Raw genomic sequence first — 21,258 nt, forward strand, 5'->3', positions numbered from 1 at the left:
CCGGGCTCCATGTCTGGCCCGCCAGCCCCCAGCCTAGGACCACCCTCGGGACAGCGGCCCCAGCGACGGGATCCCCCCAGACCTCCTGGTGAACCAAGAGGCCACAGGCGAAGGGCTGCCTGCGTTGAGGCAGAACACGGTCCTTCCCCTTCAGCTCCTGCTTCAGCCACCCCCGGCCACCAACTCCACCCAGGCTGCTGGAGACGTGGCACCGGGCTCAGAGGGCCCCCCTGCCCTGGGGCGCCTGCAGCCAGCGCCTCTCATGGTGAAGGACCAGCGCGGCCCCAGCAGAGCCGGGCAGTGCCCCGAAAGTGCCCAGTGGCCCACTCCTCCCCGACCTCCGGCCCCAGCAGAGCCGGGCAGTACCCCGAAAGCGCCCAGTGGCCCGCTCCTCCCCGACCTCCGCAGACAGTCTCTGGCCTCAGTATCCCCCCCTTGCTGATTAAAGGTTGACAAACTCCCGTGTGTCAGGTGGCTGGTTCTGGCCGCACCCAGAGAACTCCGACGGACGTGCCGGGGCCCCCGGAGGCGGGGCGGCCGCCGCCCGGACGAAGCTGCAGCTCCCTGCCTCCTGGGAGGCCACACGCACCGCGGCCTCCTGGCCTCAGGCAAACGCCAGGTCAAGACCATGAAATAATTTACTGCGACTCGGCCTGCGCCCGCTGGGCCAGGACAGGGCTGGAGGAGAGCGAGGCTGGGGGTCAGCAGCGTCAGTTCACCAGAGTCTGTGTGAAGCGTCCCGGGAGGCCCGCGGGCACTGCCCACTGGCCTGGGGGGCTGGGCTCCGGCGGCACCTCCCTCCACCCCTGCTGCGCCGCCTCCTGCGTGGCACCCAGCGCTCCGCGCCCACGCTGCCGTCAGGAGAGCAGGCACCTGCAGCTCAGGCAGCCGGGGCCGCCCTCGTCCGGCGGGCTCAGCTTGCGCACCTTGTGCTGCCGGATCTCGCGCACCAGGGTGTAGAAAGCATCCTCCACGCCCTAGGAGGAGGGCCCGGGTCAGGGCAGGACGACCGCCTCAGCGGGGAGCAGGACCCCAGCCCTTTCCCCACCCCACAGACAGGGAGCCGGGCCCTGCCTGCCTCAGGCCCCAGGCCCGCCTCGTCGGGAGGCCTGTCCTCAACTGCCAGCCCACTGAGTCTTCGGGGCACCCTGGGACCCGCGGGGCGCTCTGGGGGCACGGGGGCTGGGGCCCCAGGGTCACCGCTCCGGTCTGGCTCAGGGCAGCTCTCTCCGGGCACCTCCACCTCCCCCGGGAGCTGTTTCAGCCCAGACCCGGGCCCTGGCCTCCCTCGCTGCCCTGCCATCCGGGGAGACTTACAGCGAGAGGGGCGGCTGGGTCACGGGGGTCCCGGAGGGTCCCAGAGGGTCCCGGAGCTGGAGCCAGAGCCAGAGCGGCTGCCCTGCGTCGAGGGAGAGGGGGCAGTGAGCCCTGTCCCGGGCGGGCGGGGCGGGGCCCTGACTGGCTGCGGGGCAGGGGCCGGGCTCACCTGGCGGGTCTTGGCGGAGGTCTCGATGTACGGGATGCCGTAGCTGCGGGCGAGGTCCTGGGCCTGCCGAGACTCCACGGTGCGCGCGGCCAGGTCGCACTTGTTCCCAACCAACACCATGGGCACGTCATCCGAGTCCTTCACCCGCTTGATCTGCTCCCTGCAAGGAGGAAGGGCTGAGCCGGCAGGTGGCCCACGGGCTTGGCTGCACTCAGGGCACAAGAGGGCCAGGGGCCCCTGCGGGCCGGCGGGCAGCTCACCGGTACTGGTGGATGTCCTCGAAGGACTTGACGTGGTTGATAGCAAACACGCAGAGAAAGCCCTCCCCGGTGCGCATGTACTGGTCTCGCATGGCGCTGTACTCCTCCTGGCCCGCTGTGTCCAGGATGTCCAGCAGGCACGTCTCCCCATCGATGACCACTTGCTTCCGGTAGGAGTCCTGGGGACGACACTGCTCAGAGACAGCTGGCCCTCTTGGGCAGGGTGGGGGGCGGGACCTCCCTCGCTCCTCTCTTGCCTGCCCCGGGGGGGGGCCTGTGACATGGGGACCCCTCCTTAGAGGAGGTGCGAGTCAAGCCCACATCAGGAGCTGAGCAGCGGACAGGAGCCAGGCGGGCTCACCTCGATGGTGGGGTCGTACTCGTCCACGAAGTGATTCTGAATGAGCTGGATAGTCAGGGCGCTCTTCCCCACGCCACCGGCGCCCACCACCACGAGCTTATACTCCGTCATTGCTCCTCAAGAGACCGCAGCACGAGGCGCTGCAGTGGTCGCCGGTCCCACCTGCCGAGGGAGCCGCACTCAGCATGGCCGGACCATGCAGGGCAGGCGCAGGAGCTCCCTGGACCAGCCTGCCCAGCTCTGGCCTGCCCCTTGGGCCTATGCATCCAGACGACAGGGGCAGCAGCCAGACTGGTGGTCCAGTCGCTCACCTGTGGCACCTCCAACCCAGAGATGGGAGGGGGTCTTGCCTCCAGCTGCATTTAATAATGACTGTATGAGAAAAGCAAGGAGCAAGGAGCCGACCCCTCAGAGGCAAGGCTGGCAGCTGGGAGCGTCTCCCAAGCACGTACCCGAATTAGAACCTGCTGGGTAGGCAAAAAGCCGAAACTGGAGGCGCTGTGGGCTGAGGTTACCAGCACCCCCACGAGAACAGGTCTTGCCACAGTGGCGGGCACAGCAGCGTGCCCAGACAGGCTAGGAGCAACCGACAATCTGCTCCAGCCCTCCCCCCAGGGCATGCTGGTGCATTTGACAAGTATTCAGTAAGCGCCTACTGCATCCCAGGTGCTGCTCCAGGCACACGGTGACAGAAGGAACCCCTGCCCTGGCAGGTTTGGGCTACACTCCAAGGGAAAAGTCCACATAAACCCATGGGTTCCATTGCCAGAACTTTGGAGAATACAAAGCAGGTGTGGAGGTGGACAGGAGGCCGGGGCTCCAGAAAGCAAATCACAGGAAAAGACCCAAAAGAGGTGTGGGCGCAAGGGGACAGGTGAGGAAGGGAGACGGCCTGGGCCCTAGGCCCGCATCTGGGATGTCACCGGTTTGTGATGCTTAAAGAAGCGCCCTTGCGGGGACCGCAGACACTGACTTTCTAAACCCCCGGGTCGCCGGGCGTGTGTGATGGCCGCCGGATGCCCGTGCTCTCCGGAGGGGCCCGTGGGGCTCCGGCGGGTGGAAGACCCCGCCTAGCGCCTCTGCTCGCGGACACGCAGGTCACTTGCGGAGCCCGTAAGGCCGGGCCTGCGACACGGACCCGGAGGTGCTGGCCTGGGCGAGGCGGAGCGAACCCGCCGCCTCCCGCAGCCCCCGCCGCAGCGCAGCGCCCCGCCCGCCGCCGCCGCCGCCGCCGCCGCCCGCGGCTCACCTGCGCCCCCGCGCGCCGAGCGCAGACAGCAGGCCCCCCGCCCGGCCCACCGCTCCCGCCGCACTCACCGCTCACTGGCGCGACTGCCCCCCGGGCCGGGGCCGGAGCGGGGGCGGCGGCAGGGGCCGGGGCCGGGGCGCAGGGCTCGCCCGACGCATGGGTCCCGTCCGCGGCGGGTGCGGCTCCGGCGGCGGGCGGCGCACACTCGACCCGGCCGCGCGCGCCCCGCCCCACGCCCGTCCGTCAGCCCTGCGCGGCCTGCGATTGGCCGAGCGCGCCGGGCCCCGCCTCCCCCAGCCCCGGTTGGCCGAGAGGCCCGCCCGTCAGAGCCCCGGCCGGGCGGGGCTTCCGGGAGCCTCGCCGAGGGCGGTGCCCGCCCCGGCGGCCGGCGCTGGCCGTGGCCTGCGGGGCTGGCTGCGCAAAGCGTCGGGCCCCGGGGGGCGGCGTCCACTAGGGAGGTCCGGGCTCTCCCGGGAGCAGACGGGCCTCGCGTGGAGATAGAGACCCCGTGGCTAAGCGAGTACGCGGCCGGGTGTGGACTGGGGCGGGGCGCTGCTCCCGGAGCCCCGCTCCGGACCCCGGGCACCCCCGCCGGGCACCGCTGCGCCTACGCCGCCCCCGGCCCAGGTCCGCGCCGTCCCCCGCAGGGCCCGGAAAGGAGGCGACAGCCCGAGGGCTAAGCCTCAGGGAGGCAAGAGCCCGCGTCTTCAGCCCCGCGGATGCCCGGGACCTGAGGCCGGAGAAGGGCGGAGGGGCTGCCCAGAAGAGGGTCAGGCGCAGGTGGCTCCGGGAGGGGCGCCTGGCAGCTTCCGCGGGATCCTGGGAGCGGCTCGGCCTTGCGCCCTGGGCCAGGCGGCGTACAGGCGCCTCGTCTGGGCGGGGACGTCTGAGCCCGCGGAACGGCGAGTCCGGCCCAGTGTTTCCAGCCAGTGCCCAGGGTCTTGCTTCTCTCTTACGTAGCGCGCAGCCCCGCCGACCATCACCGCTATCCTCCCAAAACATGGGCAGCCCCTGCAGACTACCTGCCCACGGAGCTTCCCCGAAGCCCCAGGTCCCAGCCCTGCGGAATCTTAGCTAACAACCCATACCCAGCAAATCCACCCCCGAAGTTGCTATGGGGAGCTAAACTGAAGTCTACCGCACCCCAAGCGTAAATGTGCACACTGTATCTCCTTTAAAGACGCTCAGAAATGCATGTTTTTAACATTAAAAAACTTTTCACTGTAACGCATAAAAGCATCCTCCGTATTTACAGGAAAGAACGGTGCGTCTCACGTGAGCCCAGACCTTTGCTCCTCCGGCATTAGCTGGCAACCCCACCCTCCGCGCCTCTCGGCCCCCTCCCGCCCCGGCTCCGCGCAGTTCCCGGGAGCTCATCCCGCTGCCGGCCTCGACCCCGGCGGACCCCTGGGGGCCGCTCCCGTCTCCAGCACGGCGCCAACCCCACGTGTCCGGTTGACGCCCGTAGACGCGCAGTAAAGGCGTGTAAATGACAGCGGGTGGCCGCGCCCCTCGCCGGCGCGGACACTCTGGACTCCCCTCCAGGTGTCCAGGTGCAGTTCCCTCGTCTTCAGAGGGTCCTTTCGTCGTGGCCTGGGCCACACAAGTAGGCGGAGGTAAACCCTGCAGGGCCCTGGTCTCAGGGACCGCCCGACAGGGGCGCCTCCCACCTGAGAAAGGTGGGCGCGAGTCTCCACCCCACGCCACCTTTGTGGGTGCAGACCTTGGGCTCGTCTGCGCCCCGCGGGCTAGACAGCGTCTCCCCTCTCCAGCGTCCCTCCTTGTGGGAGTGGCCCTGCCGCGCGCGCGCGTGCGCTGGGCGAGACCAGCGCGAACCCCGCAACCGGGTTGGCCTCCCCCCCCCGCGCCCCAGCAACCGTCGCTAAGGGGCGTGGCTGGACCGCGCGGAGCCTAAGGATTCCGGTGGCTCGAGAATATTTGCGGATTCAGCTGAGGCCCCGCCCCCGTTGCCTTGGCGCCCAGAGCCCTCAACCCGCGGCGCAGGAACTATCGAGTCGAAGGGAGCGCCCGGCGGAGGAGGGCGCCCGGAGCCTCGGCCGGGGCACGGGGGCCGACCCCATCAGGTGAGAGCCGAGCGCACCTTTGGGTCTGGGGCCGCAGGGCCACAGTTTTCCCTGTGCCAGGGGGAGAACGGAGGCCGAGGATGGAGCGGCCACGACAGGGGGGTCCCTGTGATGTCAGATCTGCTTCCCTGGGGCCCATCCCACAATCCCTGGCCCTGCTGAGGGTCTTGAGGTCACCAGTACAGGAGGAACCTCAAGCCCTGACCTCAGAGGGGTGGTAGGTGGAGGGGACCAGGAGAAGCAGCGAGTCCGGCCAGAAGCTGACATTCCCTGTGCCATAGGGGAAGAAGGGCCCCCAGGTTTCCAGCCTGGGGCCTCAGGGAGTGGCAGGGCAGGAGGGGATCAAGGCCATGAACAGAGTGGACAGGTCGAGGCCAGCGAGTGAACGTGAGGGGACAGTGTCTTGAGAGCCTCAGCCTCCTACCCAGGCCCTGCTCCTTGGACCACAGGACCTCTGGCTAAACGGGACCATACCCTGGGCCAGGTCGTGGGCAGGACCTCAGGTCAGCTGCTCTCAGGCACAGAGGGAAGAGGGTGGCCCACTGGCTTCCCAAGCTGTAGACTGGCCAGCCCAGACCTTTCCCAGAGCCCCAGGCTGGCATCCTGGGGGGGGGGCAGCATCTTCCCAGGGGGCCTGGTGCTGGGGTCGTCCTTTGAGGCTCAAGGACTTTCACCAGCTATAGAAAAGCAGGCAGCAGAAGAACTTTTGGAAAGAAATCCTGGCCAGAAATTTCATGAATCTCTTCCCTGAGGCTCCTCTGCATGGCTTCACCTCCTTGGGTTCCTCAGTGTGTGGTCACTCTTCACACGTGGGCATCTGGTAGCCCAGGCAACTTCTCCCAAGGCCCACCACTCCCTGCCACCCTCTTTGACAAAGGGTGACACCCCTCACCGCCCCGGCCGGGGTGGGTGGTTCCAGATGCAATGTGGAGGATGAATCGTGACCACCCACAGGGGCTGATAGACAAAAGCAGTGGCCGGAAGCTGCACCTGCCGCGTTGACTGATGTGGGGGGAACGTTCCAGGGCCCTTGCTCTGCACACTGCACATGGCAGGTGAGCCTGGTTCTGCCCACACAAGAACCCACACTGTCTCAGGCAAGGCGCTCACTCAACTGAATGAGTCGTAAAACACCTAGGGCTGCAGGAAGGGCTCGGTCTTAGGGAATAAGTCCAGGAAGGGAGAAGGGAGCACAGGCGGGGGGCCAGTGACGCCTTGACCCAAGGTGGACAGAAGTAGCAGAGATGGCCCACACAGTCTTCTGGCTCTACTCGCAGAGATGATTCCAGGGTCTGGGGCCAGGTACAGGCACCTGGGTCTTCAAGAAGCAATGCTAGCTGAGGCTGGTGCAGGTGGGCCCCCTCCTCTGTGGCCTGGGGGGTAACACCAAAGATGGGCAGGGTCCTAGGGAGACCAGCCCACAAGGGACGGTCCAGAGCAACAGGCCGGGCACCCCTTTTGGAGAGAGTGGAGTTGAGCATGGAGGGAAGAGGGGATTTGAATGAAGACCAAGCATTTGCATTGGAGGGACCCAGAGGGCCCCCGGTGTTGGTCACCACATGGCTGTCTTCCCCCATCAGCCGGGCCAGGATGGCTGAAAGGACCTAAGGGCCAGGGTCGAGACTGACAGCCCCACCGCCTCTGCGCTGCTCACTCTGAGCCCTGTGGCCTTGGCCCAGCCTGTCCCAGGTCCCTCGGGCACCGTGACCTGACCAGGAGGCCGACTCGACTCTCTTGCAGGCGCTGTCTGGGGCCACATGCCACCCTCGTGCCCAGATGTTTGACCCACGGTGGGAAAAGGCAGCTGCCTCCTGGTGAGGGGGTTTGGTGGGCACAGGGGTGGGGGGTATGCCCGAGACCCTGGTCCTGAAGGCCCCAGGCTCAGAGACCATCGGTGGAGGACAACACGAGGCCCGAGGCAGAGCTGGCTGCTACTCCCAGTGGCAGAGGAGCAAATGGGACCTGGAGGCAGCGCCCCAGGCTTGCAGCCTCCATGGGGCTCCAGAGAGGCAGGCTGGCGCCGGCACCCCCCCCAGAACCCTGAAGGATGGGCAGAGGCTCCGGGAGGGCGGCCTGCCCAGGCTACAGCGCGAGTCCAGGCCAAGGGAGGGACCGTAAGGGCCCAGGCAGGCTCTGGCTTCATTGTCGGGCCTTCTCTGGGCCAGAGAGAGGCTGGGGGGGCTTGCTGTGTGCACAGACCTGTCAGCGGCTCTGCAGGGTCTCAGCTGGGCTGTGGATCAGAGGAGAAGCAGAGGCTGACCGGCTTTGCTCTCTGCCTGCACCCAGGAGGTTGGGTGTGAATGGACCAGGCCCGGGACGGAGCCCACGGGTCTCGGCCGAGCACTGCCAGCATCCAGGTGCGGGAGCTGAGCTCGCAGGGCCTGCACAACCCCCAGCCTCAGAGCAAGGCCCCAGGCCGCAGTGGGCACGGCCACAGCGAGCAGCTGGCGGAGGAGTGCCTGTCGCCCGCCAGGCTGGTGAGTGCAGGGCTGGGCTCGGCTGGCTGCCAGATGCCCTCGGCCCCCAGGGCCCCTGCTCCCCCCGGGGGCCAACCCCAGGTGCCTGGGGACACAGAAGTCCCTCGGCATTCAGGCCAGAAGGGCCCAAGCCAGGCCCTTCCACGGATTTGTTGTGCGTGGGGCTCCAGGGACCCTGAACCAGATAGAAGGGCCTTCGTCCTTGTGGAAACGGTGACAGGCCCCCGGAGCACGCAGCACGCAGACTTCACAAGCTGCGAGCAGAGGCGGGCAGCAGGCATCTGGGGGCTGCTCCGGCGGGGTGGCTCGGTGCCCTACTGATCCAGCTGTGGAAGCCTTTCTCCCAAACCTGGGGTGCTTATGGCAGTGCTTATGCTTACCCCCCCCACCCTGAGGCCCCGCAGGCTCTGCAGACCCTCTGACTGCAGGCTCCCGCCTGGCGACCCCAGGGTGCAGCCCTGCACTCCTGGCAGTGGGGCCCTTCCCTTCCTGGCCACACCCCTCACCTGCCCACCGTTGGCCATGCTGAGGTCTCGGTGCAGTCCAGTGGCCCTCCACCCTTACACATGCCTGCACCCATGTGAGAGGCACACGGGAGGGGACCCTTGGCGACCCTGGGGTGACGCAACCACCAAGAGTCCGCAGAAGGAAGCCTGGGTGCCCCAGGACCCCACCCACCTTTCCGACCAACTTGAAGGGCTCACACTGTCTGGTCACTGCTGGTGGATGGGACATTCCCGCGGGCCCCTCCCCAGCCCCCATGGCCCCCGTGTGCCTGCCCTCCAGCTGGGCCTGCAGCACAGCAGTGCCCAAGGTCTGGGTCCAGCATGGACCCGTCATGTCAGGTCAGCTGCCGTACCAGCCCCTACGCTGGGCGGGCGCCTTGACCAGGGCCACCCCGCCCACCCTGGAACCTGCCCGTCCTCCACCCAGCTTCTGGCTGGGGAGACTCACTGCCTGTGTGAGAGCAGCCCGGACTCCTGGTCTCTGATGACCACGGTCAACCTCGGTCCAGGCCGTGGCCCTCGGCGGGCGTGCTTCCTGCACGCTTGTACCCAGTGCCAACCACGCAAAGCGCTTGTACCCAGTGCCAACCACGCAAAGCGCTTGTACCCAGTGCCAACCACGCAAAGCGCTTGTACCCAGTGCCAACCACGCAAAGCTCCTCCCTGGCAGCTGCGGCAGCGTTCCTGTCTCTGCAGACTCAGTCGCTGGAACCGGGGTCTCAGGCCGTGGTCCTCCAAGCACCACCCAAGGGCAGCTGGAACCGGGGTCTCAGGCCGTGGTCCTCCAAGCACCACCCAAGGGCAGCAAGTGCCTGGCAACCGGTTTCTCCCCGAGGCCGAATCTCATGGGGTCTTTCTAACTCCACGCCTTTCTTCATTCTTCTTGTCACTGATTTGAGTTGAGAAGCCGTTGTATTTTTCGAGCCACAGGTCTCAGAACGCCTGGGCTCTCCCCATTCCAGCTGAAGTTTGCCTCCTGCAGGGCCTCATCAAACGCAGTGAGCCGTGGCCGGTTCATTCTCCCCACATCTTGCTGGGCACCTCTCTACCCACCACCAGAAGTTCACTCTGTGTGTCTTCTGCCAGCCAGGTTTCCACTGGAAACTTTTTACCAAAAAATTGCATTGTCACATGACCTGTGTCTCCATCTCTCCAGTTTTAGTAACACTCATGTTACTGAATATGTTACTCGTGTTAGTAATCCCCACCCCCAGCCCTGCCACCAGTGCCCAATCCACGTCGTTCCGTTTTTGCTATGGCAGCTATTGGAGCTTCGTCTAGGTCTCCAAGTTCTGTATGAGTCAGCTATTGCTGTAGTGACGCCGTGTAACAAACAGTTCCCAAACTCAGCAGCTTACAGTATAAGTGTACTGTCCCCGGGTGTGAGGGAGGCTAGGGCTTGGCCGTGCTCAGCGGGGCGGGGCTCAGGCCCCGAGCTGCACTGGGGCTGTTCCGTGGATCTCATTAGGATGAAGCCTCCCCCCGGGCAGGCCCTGCTCTGGCAATGGCCCCACCAGCCACACAGGGTCACAGCCTCCACTCTTGTTACATCACACTTATGGGCCAGCCAGAGCTGACTGTGGCTGGAGTTGTCGTGGGTGAGGCAGGGAAATGCCCGCACCTGCTCCAGCCTTGTAGCCAAAAGCAGGAGTTTCACTGGGAGGGTGGGATGGAGGGCGTGTGACTGCGGTCTAGGTTCCAGGGCTGACGCCCCTGACCCCTGCAGCAGGCCCTGGCCCAGGTTGATGACCTCCGACTGGTGAGCATGCTGGAGATGTGTGTCAACACCCATGAGAGCAGCCTGGGGAGCCTCGGTGAGAGCCCCTCCCCACACACACCCACCACCATCCCGGCCAGGCTGCACTTGGAGGGTCTGCCTGCTCGGACCCTGCCCTGGTCATTGGATGCCCCCTCTGCACGGCCCGCCCTGCACACCTCTCTCTGGGAACTGAGGACAGAGACTGTGTCGGCGTCCTGTTCTCCGAGGCAGCCCTGACTCAGAGCCTCCTCCCAGGGCCCTAGGGTCCCCTGCTCTGGAGCCCAGGGTGTGAGCCAATGGAGGTTCTGGCCTGGCTATGCCTGTAGGGCCCAGGGGCCAGTCGCGGGAGTGGCCTGGGGGCAAGACCCACACTCGGTGCATGGATGCCAGCTGGGACTCCTCCCGCCAGAGTCCAGTGCTTCCATGGCCTCCTGTGTGGCCCTGCCCACTCAAGGCGCCCTGTACACCCTGGCCTGCCTCGTTCGAGCAGAGCCTCAGGCGTCAGCATGTGGCCCCAAGGCCGCCCTAGGCCTCAGCAGCTAGAGGCAGCAGGGACCAGGGCGCTGGTGCCACCGAAGGGTGGCAGGGCCGGCACTGACCTCTCTCCCTGTGCCCCACAGGGCTGCACCTGCCCAACCTCAGCCAGCTGAAGCTGAACGGCAGCTGCCTGGGTTCCCTGAGGTGAGTGCCCCGGTGGTCTCGGCCTGGGGGCCCCCGGGCATCCTGCTGTCTCTGGTTCTAACGCCCAGCCCTGGTCCTGCTGAGGCTGACGCACTCTGCCTGGAGCCTGCGGGCTGGCTTGGGCTGCTCACCGCAGGTTGTGCGGTCCCCAGAAGAGCCCACCGACCTTTGGCAAAGAAACCCCCGTCCATGAGGCTGGACAGTGCATTGCCATCTGGCTTCAGGATTTGGGGCACTCCCACACCCTCACCACCAGCCCGGCCTCGGGCCCCACGTGAAACACAGGAGCATCTTGATAACTAGTTTAAAAGACAAAGTGCAAAATGAAGGACATAGTAAGATTTTTACTTACTTCGTCGGGCTGGAAAGGACGATGCTGAAGTAATATCAGAGTTTATTTGCGATTTTGAGCAAACGGAGTGTTTTATGCAGCTAGATAGCTGTCCTGAGGCAGCAGGAGGCCAGCTGCAAATCTAGAAAGTTCTCCCGATGTTTTAAATGGGCTCTGAGTGTCCAGTTATTTTCAGGGGAGAAAATGAAGTAACTCGTGAGCAACCGTCTATTTATACTGCTGGTTATTTATATAAGGCTCCCCTCTGGCTCATCTGGTAAAGAATCCTCCTGTGATACAGGAGACCTGGGTTCCATCCCTGGGTTGGGTCAATCCTCTGGAGAAGGGAATGGCTACCCACTCCAGTATTCTGGCCTGGAGAATTCCATGGACTGTACTGAGTCCATGCAAAGAGTCGGACACGACTCAGCAACTTTCACTTTCACTTCACCTTCAGCCATATTATGACAAAGACATCAATCCTGTGAGTTAACAGAGACAAAAAAATCATACTTTCTCCGTCATTAAGGCTTACACATTAGCTCAAAGAACAATAAAAATATATAGAAAATATATGAAGAATGGAAACTATAAAGAGAAGTGGAAGATATGAAATTAAATACGATGTACCATTTGTAACGAAACAAAATATTTGATTTCAAGCAAAAAAAAAAAAACTAGAAAAGTCAATTCCAGGAAAAATTGCATCATAAATTTTATGTAAAAATGCATTCTGTTCCTTAATAACAATAGTACAAAATGCAAGAAATCTTTGTTATCAAATCCCGAAACTTGGCCAAAAAGTTTGCAGATCTCCATGGTGTGACAGTGAGCTAGTATCTGTGAAAGGGACCCGACTCAACATGACGGTCCCAGGGAGCAGTGTTCCAGCTTAGCCGACACGGATGGCCGAGACTCTAAAGCCTCAGCGGTGTTACGGGGCTGGGAAACGATTCTTGTGTGATGACTGTCACTTCATCCAAAGCTAAGGGGGAATTCAGCCCCTGAAGGTGTCCTGACATGAGGACTGGTGGGGCCGACTTCTGGGCCAGCCAGCACCGGGCACGTCCTTCCTTTGCCAGGACTGCTGGGTGGGGAACCCCAGTGACACAACTAACTTGGGGACTATCGCGGTGACCAAAGGGACGGTTTTCACTACCCCTTGACCATGGGTGTGTCCCCTTATGCCGACTGTTCAGTGAGTCCTGCCCTCTCCTTGTCTATTTCTGTGGGCTGTTTGTGTAGCCTGGGTGCACTGGAGACTTTGCGACTCTCCACCCTGCCTCCCCTACCAACTCAAGCAGAGACCCTTCATTCTGACTTTCTACCCATCAGTTCCGGCTGGTGCTAGGGGAGTTTTTCAGGAGGTTCGCCCACCTCTTCCCCTCCAAGGCCTTGGAGACAGTCTTCTCTTCTATTCATTTGTGGTCTCACTTTTTACTTTGGGGCCTTTAATCCTTCTTATCTCCTGTTTGCCCCCACTCCTGCTGTGAGATGGGGACCCAGTTCCACTCCGCAGTGCCCGGCGGGTCCGTGTTCCCCAGGCCACATGGGCATGCTGGGGAGGTGAGAGCTCAGTCTTCACGGCGTGGCTCTGTGCTTCTGTGCTGCGACACGTGACCCTCATCAGAGTTTTCCTTTCTCCAAGCTGACCTAGCTGTTCCTGGACACTTATTCTTGCCTTTGAGTTTTACAATCAGTTTGTTGAGTTTCACACATCCTAATCCTTCGGGATTCTTTTGGGGGGGAGTAGAGAATTTTTAAAAGTCACATGTTCAGTTGATTTTTAAGTTGCATACATCCACGAAAATGGTATAGCTCTCCATATTCATGTGCGCGTTTATGTTTTTAATAGACTCTTTATTTTTTAAACTGGAGTATAATTGCTTTACACTGTTATGTTAGTTTCTGCTGTACAACAATGTGAGTGAGTTTTTTTGTATACACATGCGTGCATGCTAAGTCATCTCAGTCGTGCCCAGCTCTTTGTGTTCCCATGGACCAGAGCCTAGCAGACTCCTCTGTCCATGAGATTCTCCAGGCAAGAACACTGGAGCGGGTGCCATGCCTTCCTCCAGGGGAAACTTCCTGATCCAGGTATCAAACCTGTGTCTCCTGCGTGCAGCCCTGCATTGCAGGCAGCTTCTTTGCCACTGAGCCACCAGGGAAGGCCCTGTATGCACATACCTCCTCGCTTTTCAGTTGCCCACTGAAGGGATAAATGCTTTCTCACTGCTTAGGCCAACTGGACACAGGTTTCTGTAACTTGCAGCTGAAAGCATTCCAACTGATAAACTTTAAAGAAGATGTTTGAAGGCTATTTCTGCCTCATCAGAGCATCACAAACTAGGCAACTTGAACAGCAGAAATTGACTCAGGTCCGGGGGTCACGAGTCAAGATCAAGGTGTGTCTCCTGGGGCAGAAGGAGAACCTGGCTTGCTCTTTGCTCCTGGGGGCTTGCTGGCCATCTTTGGCGTTCCTCACCCCAGTCCCTGCCTTCACCTTGTATAGCCTTCTTCTCCTAGTGTCAGGATCCAAATTTCCCCTTTTTAAAAGGACACCAGTCGTATTGGATCAGGGCCCACCTCATCTCCACTGGGGCTTCCGGGTGGTGCTGGTAGTAAAGAACCCACCCGCCAAGGCAGGAGACATTAGAGATGCAGGTTTCATCCCTTGGTCAGGAAAATCCCCTGGAGGAGGGCATGGCACCCCAATTCAGTATTCTTGCCTGGAGAATCCCATGGACAGAGGAGCCCCCTGGCTACAGTCCATGAAGTTGCAAAGAGCTGGACACCACTGAAGCAACTTAGCACATGTGCACACATCTCTACTAATGCTATCTGCAGAGACCCAATTTTCACATCAGGCACCTTCTGAGGTCCTGAGGGTCAGGATTCAGCACATGGATTTGCAGGGATGCAGTTCATCCCACAACAGGAAATGTGCCCTTCTGTGCCATCAGCTGGTAAGAACGAGAAGGTTCCCAGCATTCTTCCTGTGTTTCTTTGGCCAGAATTGTGCGACGTGTGCACTCTCTTACACTAGCCACTCGAGGGGATGGAACTGTGATTGCAGCGGGCTAACCAGGACCCCCACCTGTGCACCCCACTGCCGCCTGGGACAGGGCAGGACACCAGCCTCTTCTGAAGGCTGGGCTCCCTGAAACCAGAACTGAATTACTTCCCACATATTCATAGTGTTTTGATAAAATCCTGGATGAGGCCCTGTCTCTGTGGTATTCTGTTTGGTCATTGCAAATTTAGAAAAACACTGTGCTGATTTGGGATAGATTTTTCTAACCAATAAAACAATTGATTTTCATAAATGGGTCTGTTACCTCTGGTAACAGTGTACCTTTGTTTTGTATTTAAACATTATTGCCAAAGTCTCCTGTTAGTTCAGATAATTTGTTAATTCAGTTGGGTTTCTATATTGATGGTCACATTATCAGCAAGTTGCGAGCACTGCCTTTCACTTTAATCCTCCTGCTTCTCTTTCTTGTCTTCTTGCTTTGGCCAGGACCTACTAGCCAACATGATGTTAAACAGTGGCAATCATAGTAGCAGGGGTCCTTGGTTTGTTCCTGATCTTAACGGATATGCGTCTGGGTTCTTCTGCATCTGTTGACATGATAATAAAGTGATATTTCTCCTTTAGTCTGATTGTGTACTGGATTCCATCGACAGATTTTGTAATTCATCCTTACATTCCTGCAGTGACACTACTTGATGAGCTATTTTTAAATCTGTAGCATTAAAATATTTGCTTCACAATTTTCACATCTGTCTTTGTGAGTAATAGCCCATTGATGGTCCAGTTTGTACTTTTCTGGTCCTGGAATCGAGGACTGACTCAGACCCACGCTTCTACTGTTCTTTTCAATTGCCTAATTTTTCTTTAGAAAAACTTCTGTATAAGAAATTATTGTAGAAGACATTGACTATTCCATAATAGAATGCACTTTAAAACTGATCCAAATCCGGGGACTTGGCAGGGGCGGAGAGAAGGGAGGGCGTTAGTGACGGTCTAATTTCCTTAGTAGTTTTTAATCTACTTTTCTTTCCTTTTTTAAAAAAGCATGTATTTATTTGGCTGCATTGGGTGGCACGTGGGATCTTTGTTGCCTCATGTGGGACTTTTCGTTGCAGCGTGTCGGTTCTGTAGTTGGGGCGTGTGGGCTCAGTACTGGTGGTGTGTGGCCTTAGCTGATGTGAAGCAGGTGGGACCTGACTTTCTGGTGCAGGGGTTGAACCCATGTCTCCTGCACTGCAAGGCAGATTCCTAACCGCTGGACTGCCAGGGAATGCCCTAGTTTTCTGTCTTTCGATACCAGGTCTCTGGGTTTTCAAGAATATTGGTGTATAGGTGGTTCTTAATGGTCTTTTGCTATTTTAAATTGCTCTCAAGACCATAATTATTCCTCTTTTTAAGTCCCATACATTAATTTGCATGGTCCCTCTGTTTATCCTTGATCAGTCTTGCCAAAGGGTTGTCTGTAAGTTTTTAAAGAGTCAGCCTTGGGCTGTGTTTATCTTCTCTGATTTTTCTGGTTATTACTAGTATTATTCTGATACCTTTAACAATTTTTAAACATTGACTAACTTATTTATGGCTGCCCTGGGCCTCCCTTGCTGTGTGCAGGCTTGCTCTGGTTGGCACGAGCAGGAGCTCCTCTCTAGGTGCGCAGGCCTGCTCATCGTGGTGGCTTCTTGGTGCCCAGCACAGGCTCCTGGGCATGTGGGCTCCGGGAGGTGCGGCACGCAGGCCGCAGGCTCAGCGGCTGCAGGCAGTGCCAAGGGGAATGAGCTGTCCAGGCGCCTTCAGGGGACGTTCTGAGAGGCACAGAAGAACACATGGCCTCTTGCACCCTCAAAACAAAAACAGCATTCGACTTATGAGAGAACAGCTAAGGGCGCTTAGGAATTAAATGTGTGATGCTAACAGCAACGTGGGAAGACAACGGGACCTCCCAGAAAGCAGAGGAAAGGGGCAGGCTTGGAAACGGGAGAGAGAGGGGCTGATGACGAGGCCACACGGGCGAGGCCGAGCTCCAGACGTGAGAGTAGAGGACATTAGGAGAGAAAGCAGACGAGTGCATCCCAGGAGCCGATGGAGAGCCCTGGTCTGCCCACCCGCGGGGCAGCGGCCACCATGAGGGAGGTGGCACAGACCAGTCCCAGCAGGGAGGGGTTTTCCTGCAGGCACATCTGGGCTGGGGAGGGGCTGCAGGGGGGAAATCACCCGCAAGAAAGGCCTGGGGAGAGCGGGAGGGAGGGCCCCCGCTGGCCCCGCTGGGGAGGCCAGGTCCACCGCAGTGGACAGCTGCCATCTAGCACAAGGGCGACCTGCAGCCAGGCCTGGGCCCTCCAGCGGCTGCAGCCAGGAGGGAAGGCAGGCAGCCGGGCGCTCTGGAGCTCCTCCTCGGCCCGGAGGCCGCACAAGCCGGTCCCAGCGGCCCCCGCGTCTGGAGACAGCAGATGTGGGTGGCGGCGGGCACAAGGCAGGGCACAGGGCCTGTGCAGTTACCGACACAGCCCCCCACCCCGGGACAGCACTGACCAGCGCCTCACCCCAGGACAGCACTGACCAGCGCCCTGCCCTCTGCAGGGACCTGGGCACCTCCCTCAGCCACCTGCAGGTGCTCTGGCTGGCTCGCTGCGGCCTGGCCGACCTGGATGGCATCAGCTCCTTTCCTGCCCTGAAGGTGGGCCTGCCCTGCCCTGTCGGGGGTGGGGGGGCAGACAGGGGGCAGGAGGTGGGTGCGGCCCTGATGAGCACCCCCTCCCCTGCCGTGCCCCCCAGGAACTCTACCTCTCCTACAACAACATCTGGGACCTGAGCCCGCTGTGCCTGCTGGAGCAGCTGGAGGTGCTGGACCTAGAAGGCAACTGCGTGGAGGACCTGGGGCAGCTGCGTTACCTGCAGCTGTGCCCAAAGCTGGCCACACTCACCCTGGAGGGCAACCCACTCTGCCTGCGGCCAGGCTCTGGCCCAACCCACCAGGTGCACACCAGCAGGCGGGAGGCAATCTGTGCTGCCAGCTCCTCGGCCGGCCAGGGGACTGCTCTGCCCACCTGAACGGGCCGGATGGCAGCAGATCCCGGGGGACCCGCCCAGGGCACGTCGGGGCCTCCTCACCAGGAGCTCCTCCTCATATTGCTGGGGGCCCGGTGGCCGCCTCCACGTCCCCCTAGATTCCAAAGGGCCACACATACCCGGGCCAGGCCCTGGCTCATGTGTGCTCCCAGGAGAGGTCTGTGCACACGCCATGTGGAGCGCAGTCTCCACGTGGAGTCATGTGCGCACACCCTGCAGGCCCCGTTCAGAGATGCCCCTATGCTGGGGGCCGCGCCACCTCGGCCAGAGCTCCCTCCGCCCGCCCGGCTGCTTCCACCGCCCACGGGGCTAAGCTCCAAACTCAGGGCAGCCCTGCAGGCCAGAGGGCAGCCCTGGACCCTGGCAGTGAGCCCGGAGAGTGTGATCATGCGTGGGCAACAGCCCAGGGTCCCAGCAGTCCCTCAGGTTCCAGAGTGACCCAGGCGGGCCTGGCCCCAGCAAATCCCGGCTCCCCTGCCCCGCCCACAGCGGGGCTGGGGGAGCAGCTCAGGCCCAAGCTGGCCTGACGGGTCCCCTGGACTCAGGCCCGCCCCCACCCGCAGGTGCCCCAGGGCTACAACTACAGGGCAGAGGTCAGGAAGCTCATCCCCCAGCTGCAGGTCCTGGACGAGCTGCCTGCCGCGCACACGGGCCTGCCGGCCTCTCAGAAGCTGGACCAGGACTGGCTGCTGGTGAAGGAGGCTATCAAGGAGGGCTGCACCCTAGACAGCCTGCTCCCCAGGCCGGGTACACGCAGCCACGTCCAGGCGCCTCGGGCTGGGGCCACCCCGCCCCGCCTGCGGATCTCACCTGAGAGCCCCAGGAGGGGCTGCACCCCGGTCCCGCCCGCAGGCTGCCTCCTGTGTCCCTTCTCAGACCTGACCCCTTGTCCCCAGAGTCCTGCACACACACAACCCCAGGCCAGGACACCCTCCCTGGGAGCAGCCTTGGTGCAGGCCTCCCCCACCATCCACAGAGGGAAGGGAGAAACCTGCCATCCCGTGACTCGGGGCCTCAGGCACACTGACGCAGGGCGGTGGGCTCCGTGGACGGGGTTCAGCTCGGGGGACTCCTGGCTGAGCAACTGGCGTGCGCCTTGGTGACCTCTGATTTTGACCCTCGGGCAGATCAAACCCACGGCTCCCCCATGTGGAGACTGAGCCCTGAGCTGTGCCTGCCTGAGACCCAGCCCTGGGCCCCCAGGCGCGGGCCTCTGTCCCTGCTGGTTCCCGGGATGCCCCTGCCTGAAGGCCTCCTTCCCAAGGGCCCGGCCCCAGAGGATGGCACCAGCAACCTCACCCATGGTAGGTGATCCGCCTCAGTGTGAAGCTGCCCTGAAGCCCTGAGGCCCCAAACCAGGCCCAGCCACACCCTCTTCTCCAGGCGCCGGCCGGGTCCTCTGTGGGAACCCCACCAAAGGCCTGCGGGAGCGTCGGCACGGGTGCCAGGTACAGCCTGCCCCCACGGCGGGCAGCACCCAGCCCCCAGCCCTGGCAGGCCATGCCCTGAGCCAGTCCTCTCCCTTCCCAGGCTGGGGTGCACCCAGAGAAGCTGCCCTCTCCCAGGCTGGAAGAACTGGCCCCCAGGGCCTCCGCCTCGGAGCCTGACCCTGCCGACGATCATGACCTCCTGGCCTGGGCCGGGCTTCAGGCTTTGAGGGAGCTGCGCCTGCGGTGGGTGCCACCTGCCCCACACCCCAGCCCTGCCACCCTATGTGCTCTGACCAGGGCGGGGTAGGGGGGCCTTGTGGCTGGGACCTGCCTTGGCTGAGTGGTTGCTGGTCCCCGGGTGGCTGGAGGGTCGGGTCACGGGAGCCCAAGGCTGCCCCAAGTCACACTCCTCTGGGATCTGCTCCAAAGGAGGAGCAGGCTGCAACCTCCCCTGCCCACACCCCAGCCCCCTTCCCAGTAGGTGCCCAGAGTCCTGGGAGGAGGGGGCCGCAGGCCCCTGGGGCCCACAGAGGGGCCCTGAAGAGCAAGAGGACGAGGCTGGGCCCAAGCCTCACCGCAGCCCCCCAAGCCTGGCCCCAGGTAGCCTGCCTGACAGAGCCAGCACCGCAGAGCAGCACCGGGCTGAGGCGGGAGGGGCAGGGAGGGCCTCTCCTGGGGGTGGGGGCTCAAGTTCCCCTCCCCTGAGCCCAGGGGCCAGGCAGCCGGGTCAGCTGGCTGAAAGAGGGAGAGGGCAGGCCCTCCCGACAAGGGCGGTGCATGCGGAGCCAGAGGGACCCTGAATGAGAGTGAGTGGCCCGGGGAGGGGCCAGGGCCAACACATGGGGCAGACCAGCGAAGGTTCCCCGGAGCACAGCGCAAGCCCAGCGAAGGGAACAAGGCCCCCAGGTGGGTGGGCAGGAGACCACGGTGGGGGGTGGTGGGTGGCAGCTACTGCCTTTCCTCTGCAGACAGGGCCTGTCCTGGGCTGGGGCAGAACTAAGCCAGGCAAGACCCTCCCTCAGGGACACTGGCTCGAGTGACCATGGCTGAGCAGAGCCAACACGTGGGCTGTGAGGCAGAGAGAAGGGGCGAGGGGGGCTTCCTGGAGGAAAGGTTTGAACCGACTTGCAGAACAACTGGGCAGGCAAACCCGGGCATTTGTAAGCAGGGGCTGCAAGGTCGGCTGAACGACCCTGCGGAGCGGGGGGTGTCGGTGGAGGGGGGCACCAAAGAAGCCAGGACGGAGCAGGGACAGGGCCGAAGCTCCGCACTGGCTGTGCTGCTGCTGTGCCTGGGGGAGGGGCTGGGGAAGGCGGGCCTGAGACAGCCAGGACCTCACCACCTGGTTGAGGCCGGAGAGGAGAGAGCGAGGGAGCGCGGGCAGGCAGCCTGCAGGAGTGGCTGGAGGAGTGACAGCCAGTGAGGGACAGAGAGGTGCTAGGACCTCCTACTCCAGTCAGGGTCCAGGAGGGCACTGGGCGATCATGAACACACCCACCCAGCCTGCCCTCGGGTGGGTGCCAGGGCTTCGCTGCCCGGGGGAGGTTTGGGAATGACCCCGGCACCACCTGCCTGTGAGCAGACACTACGGCCCTGCTGTGGGGCCCGGCCCCGGTGGCCCTGTCTGACCTGCTGTCTTTCTTCCTTTCCCAGAGTCTTCCAGGACCTCGGGGTACAACCTGATCCCCTGTCCCCCCAAGTCCTTCAAGCCAGACCGGGGCCGCAACTCCTGGGGGTCCACAGATCTGCAGTTCCGGGGGCGTAGGCTCAGAACCCTGGGTAGTTTGGGGCCTGGCCTGGGTCAGGGGCTGGCTCCAGTGACTGCTCTGAGAGCCCGAGAAGTGACCTCAGGCCCCAGTCCTCAAGCAGAGGGATGTCCAGGCCCAAAGCCAGCCCCAGACTCAGCAGCCAGACCCCCAGCCTCCGGGGCATGCCGCACCTGACACTGACCACCCCAGCCCGACCCCACCCTCATGTACACCCCTCCCCACTGCCAGGCCGGCCTGGCGGGTGGCCAAGGGCCCCAGGGCAATCGTGGAAGGCCCAGCTGCACTCCGGCCTCATAGAATCCAGAGCACCTGGGCGAGCATGCTGGGCAGGGGAGAAGTGGGCCTGGTACAGGAGAGGACCCTCTTGGTGGAGGGAAGTCAGGAGCTGGGACCACCAAGAGGGGAAGAGGTAGAGCCCAGGAGAGAATGCACAAGTCCCCACCACTGGCCCAGCCGCCCACCTATTCCGTGAGGCCCGGCCTTCCCTGAGGAGCAGGCCTGAGAGAAAGCAGGTTGGGCCCCGGCCAAAGTGGGTGGAACTGGGCCCTGGCCAGTCCTTGGCCAGCCCTCCAGCCACCCAGGGCTCTAAGCCACCCTTGGGCTGCTGCGATCCCAAGTAGAAGCACTTGCCGTCGGCCAACCCTGGTGGACCGGTGGGGTTCCCTGCGTGGGGATGGGACGACAGCTCCCTCCTCCCGGAAACCAAAGGAATCATTTTCGACTCTCAGGTGTACAGAAATGCGGTTTACTTGGTAGGCGGCGTTCAAT

At 62.2% G+C, this 21,258-nt stretch overlaps 2 protein-coding genes across 7 annotated transcripts; one reads left to right on the top strand and one right to left on the bottom strand.

Annotated features, from left to right (window-relative positions):
• Positions 1-620: 620 nt before the first annotated feature.
• HRAS (HRas proto-oncogene, GTPase) lies at positions 621-3,587 on the bottom strand. 3 transcript variants are annotated; one of them, XM_070359106.1, is made up of 6 exons: positions 3,425-3,587; positions 2,108-2,269; positions 1,747-1,925; positions 1,487-1,646; positions 1,318-1,399; positions 621-977 (listed from the first exon to the last, which is right to left on the bottom strand). In XM_070359106.1, exons 2-5 carry the CDS (start codon positions 2,216-2,218, stop codon positions 1,337-1,339), a joined length of 513 nt encoding a protein of 170 aa, XP_070215207.1. In that variant the 5' UTR covers positions 2,219-2,269; positions 3,425-3,587; the 3' UTR covers positions 621-977; positions 1,318-1,336. The 3 variants fall into 3 exon arrangements, with proteins under 3 accessions (XP_070215207.1, XP_070215206.1, XP_070215205.1); XM_070359105.1 differs by lacking the exon at positions 1,318-1,399 and having other exon boundaries at positions 3,357-3,586; XM_070359104.1 differs by lacking the exon at positions 1,318-1,399 and having other exon boundaries at positions 3,425-3,584.
• A 1,735-nt stretch (positions 3,588-5,322) lies between these two features.
• On the top strand, positions 5,323-21,257 carry LRRC56 (leucine rich repeat containing 56). Of its 4 annotated transcripts, XM_070359101.1 has the most exons (14): positions 5,323-5,440; positions 6,395-6,495; positions 7,181-7,254; positions 7,727-7,917; positions 10,150-10,237; positions 10,803-10,863; positions 16,803-16,899; positions 16,998-17,198; positions 17,855-18,038; positions 18,419-18,595; positions 18,675-18,739; positions 18,822-18,964; positions 19,188-19,321; positions 20,375-21,257. In XM_070359101.1, the coding sequence occupies exons 4-14, from the start codon at positions 7,741-7,743 to the stop codon at positions 20,662-20,664; spliced, it is 1,617 nt and encodes a 538-aa protein (XP_070215202.1). In that variant the 5' UTR covers positions 5,323-5,440; positions 6,395-6,495; positions 7,181-7,254; positions 7,727-7,740; the 3' UTR covers positions 20,665-21,257. The 4 variants fall into 4 exon arrangements, with proteins under 4 accessions (XP_070215202.1, XP_070215203.1, XP_005895197.2 ...); XM_070359102.1 differs by lacking the exon at positions 7,727-7,917; XM_005895135.2 differs by lacking the exon at positions 6,395-6,495 and having other exon boundaries at positions 5,346-5,440.
• The last annotated feature ends 1 nt before the right edge of the window (position 21,258 follows it).

Source organism: Bos mutus, chromosome 22, assembly GCF_027580195.1.
Source record: "Bos mutus isolate GX-2022 chromosome 22, NWIPB_WYAK_1.1, whole genome shotgun sequence".
In the NCBI taxonomy this organism is placed as follows: domain Eukaryota; kingdom Metazoa; phylum Chordata; class Mammalia; order Artiodactyla; family Bovidae; genus Bos; species Bos mutus.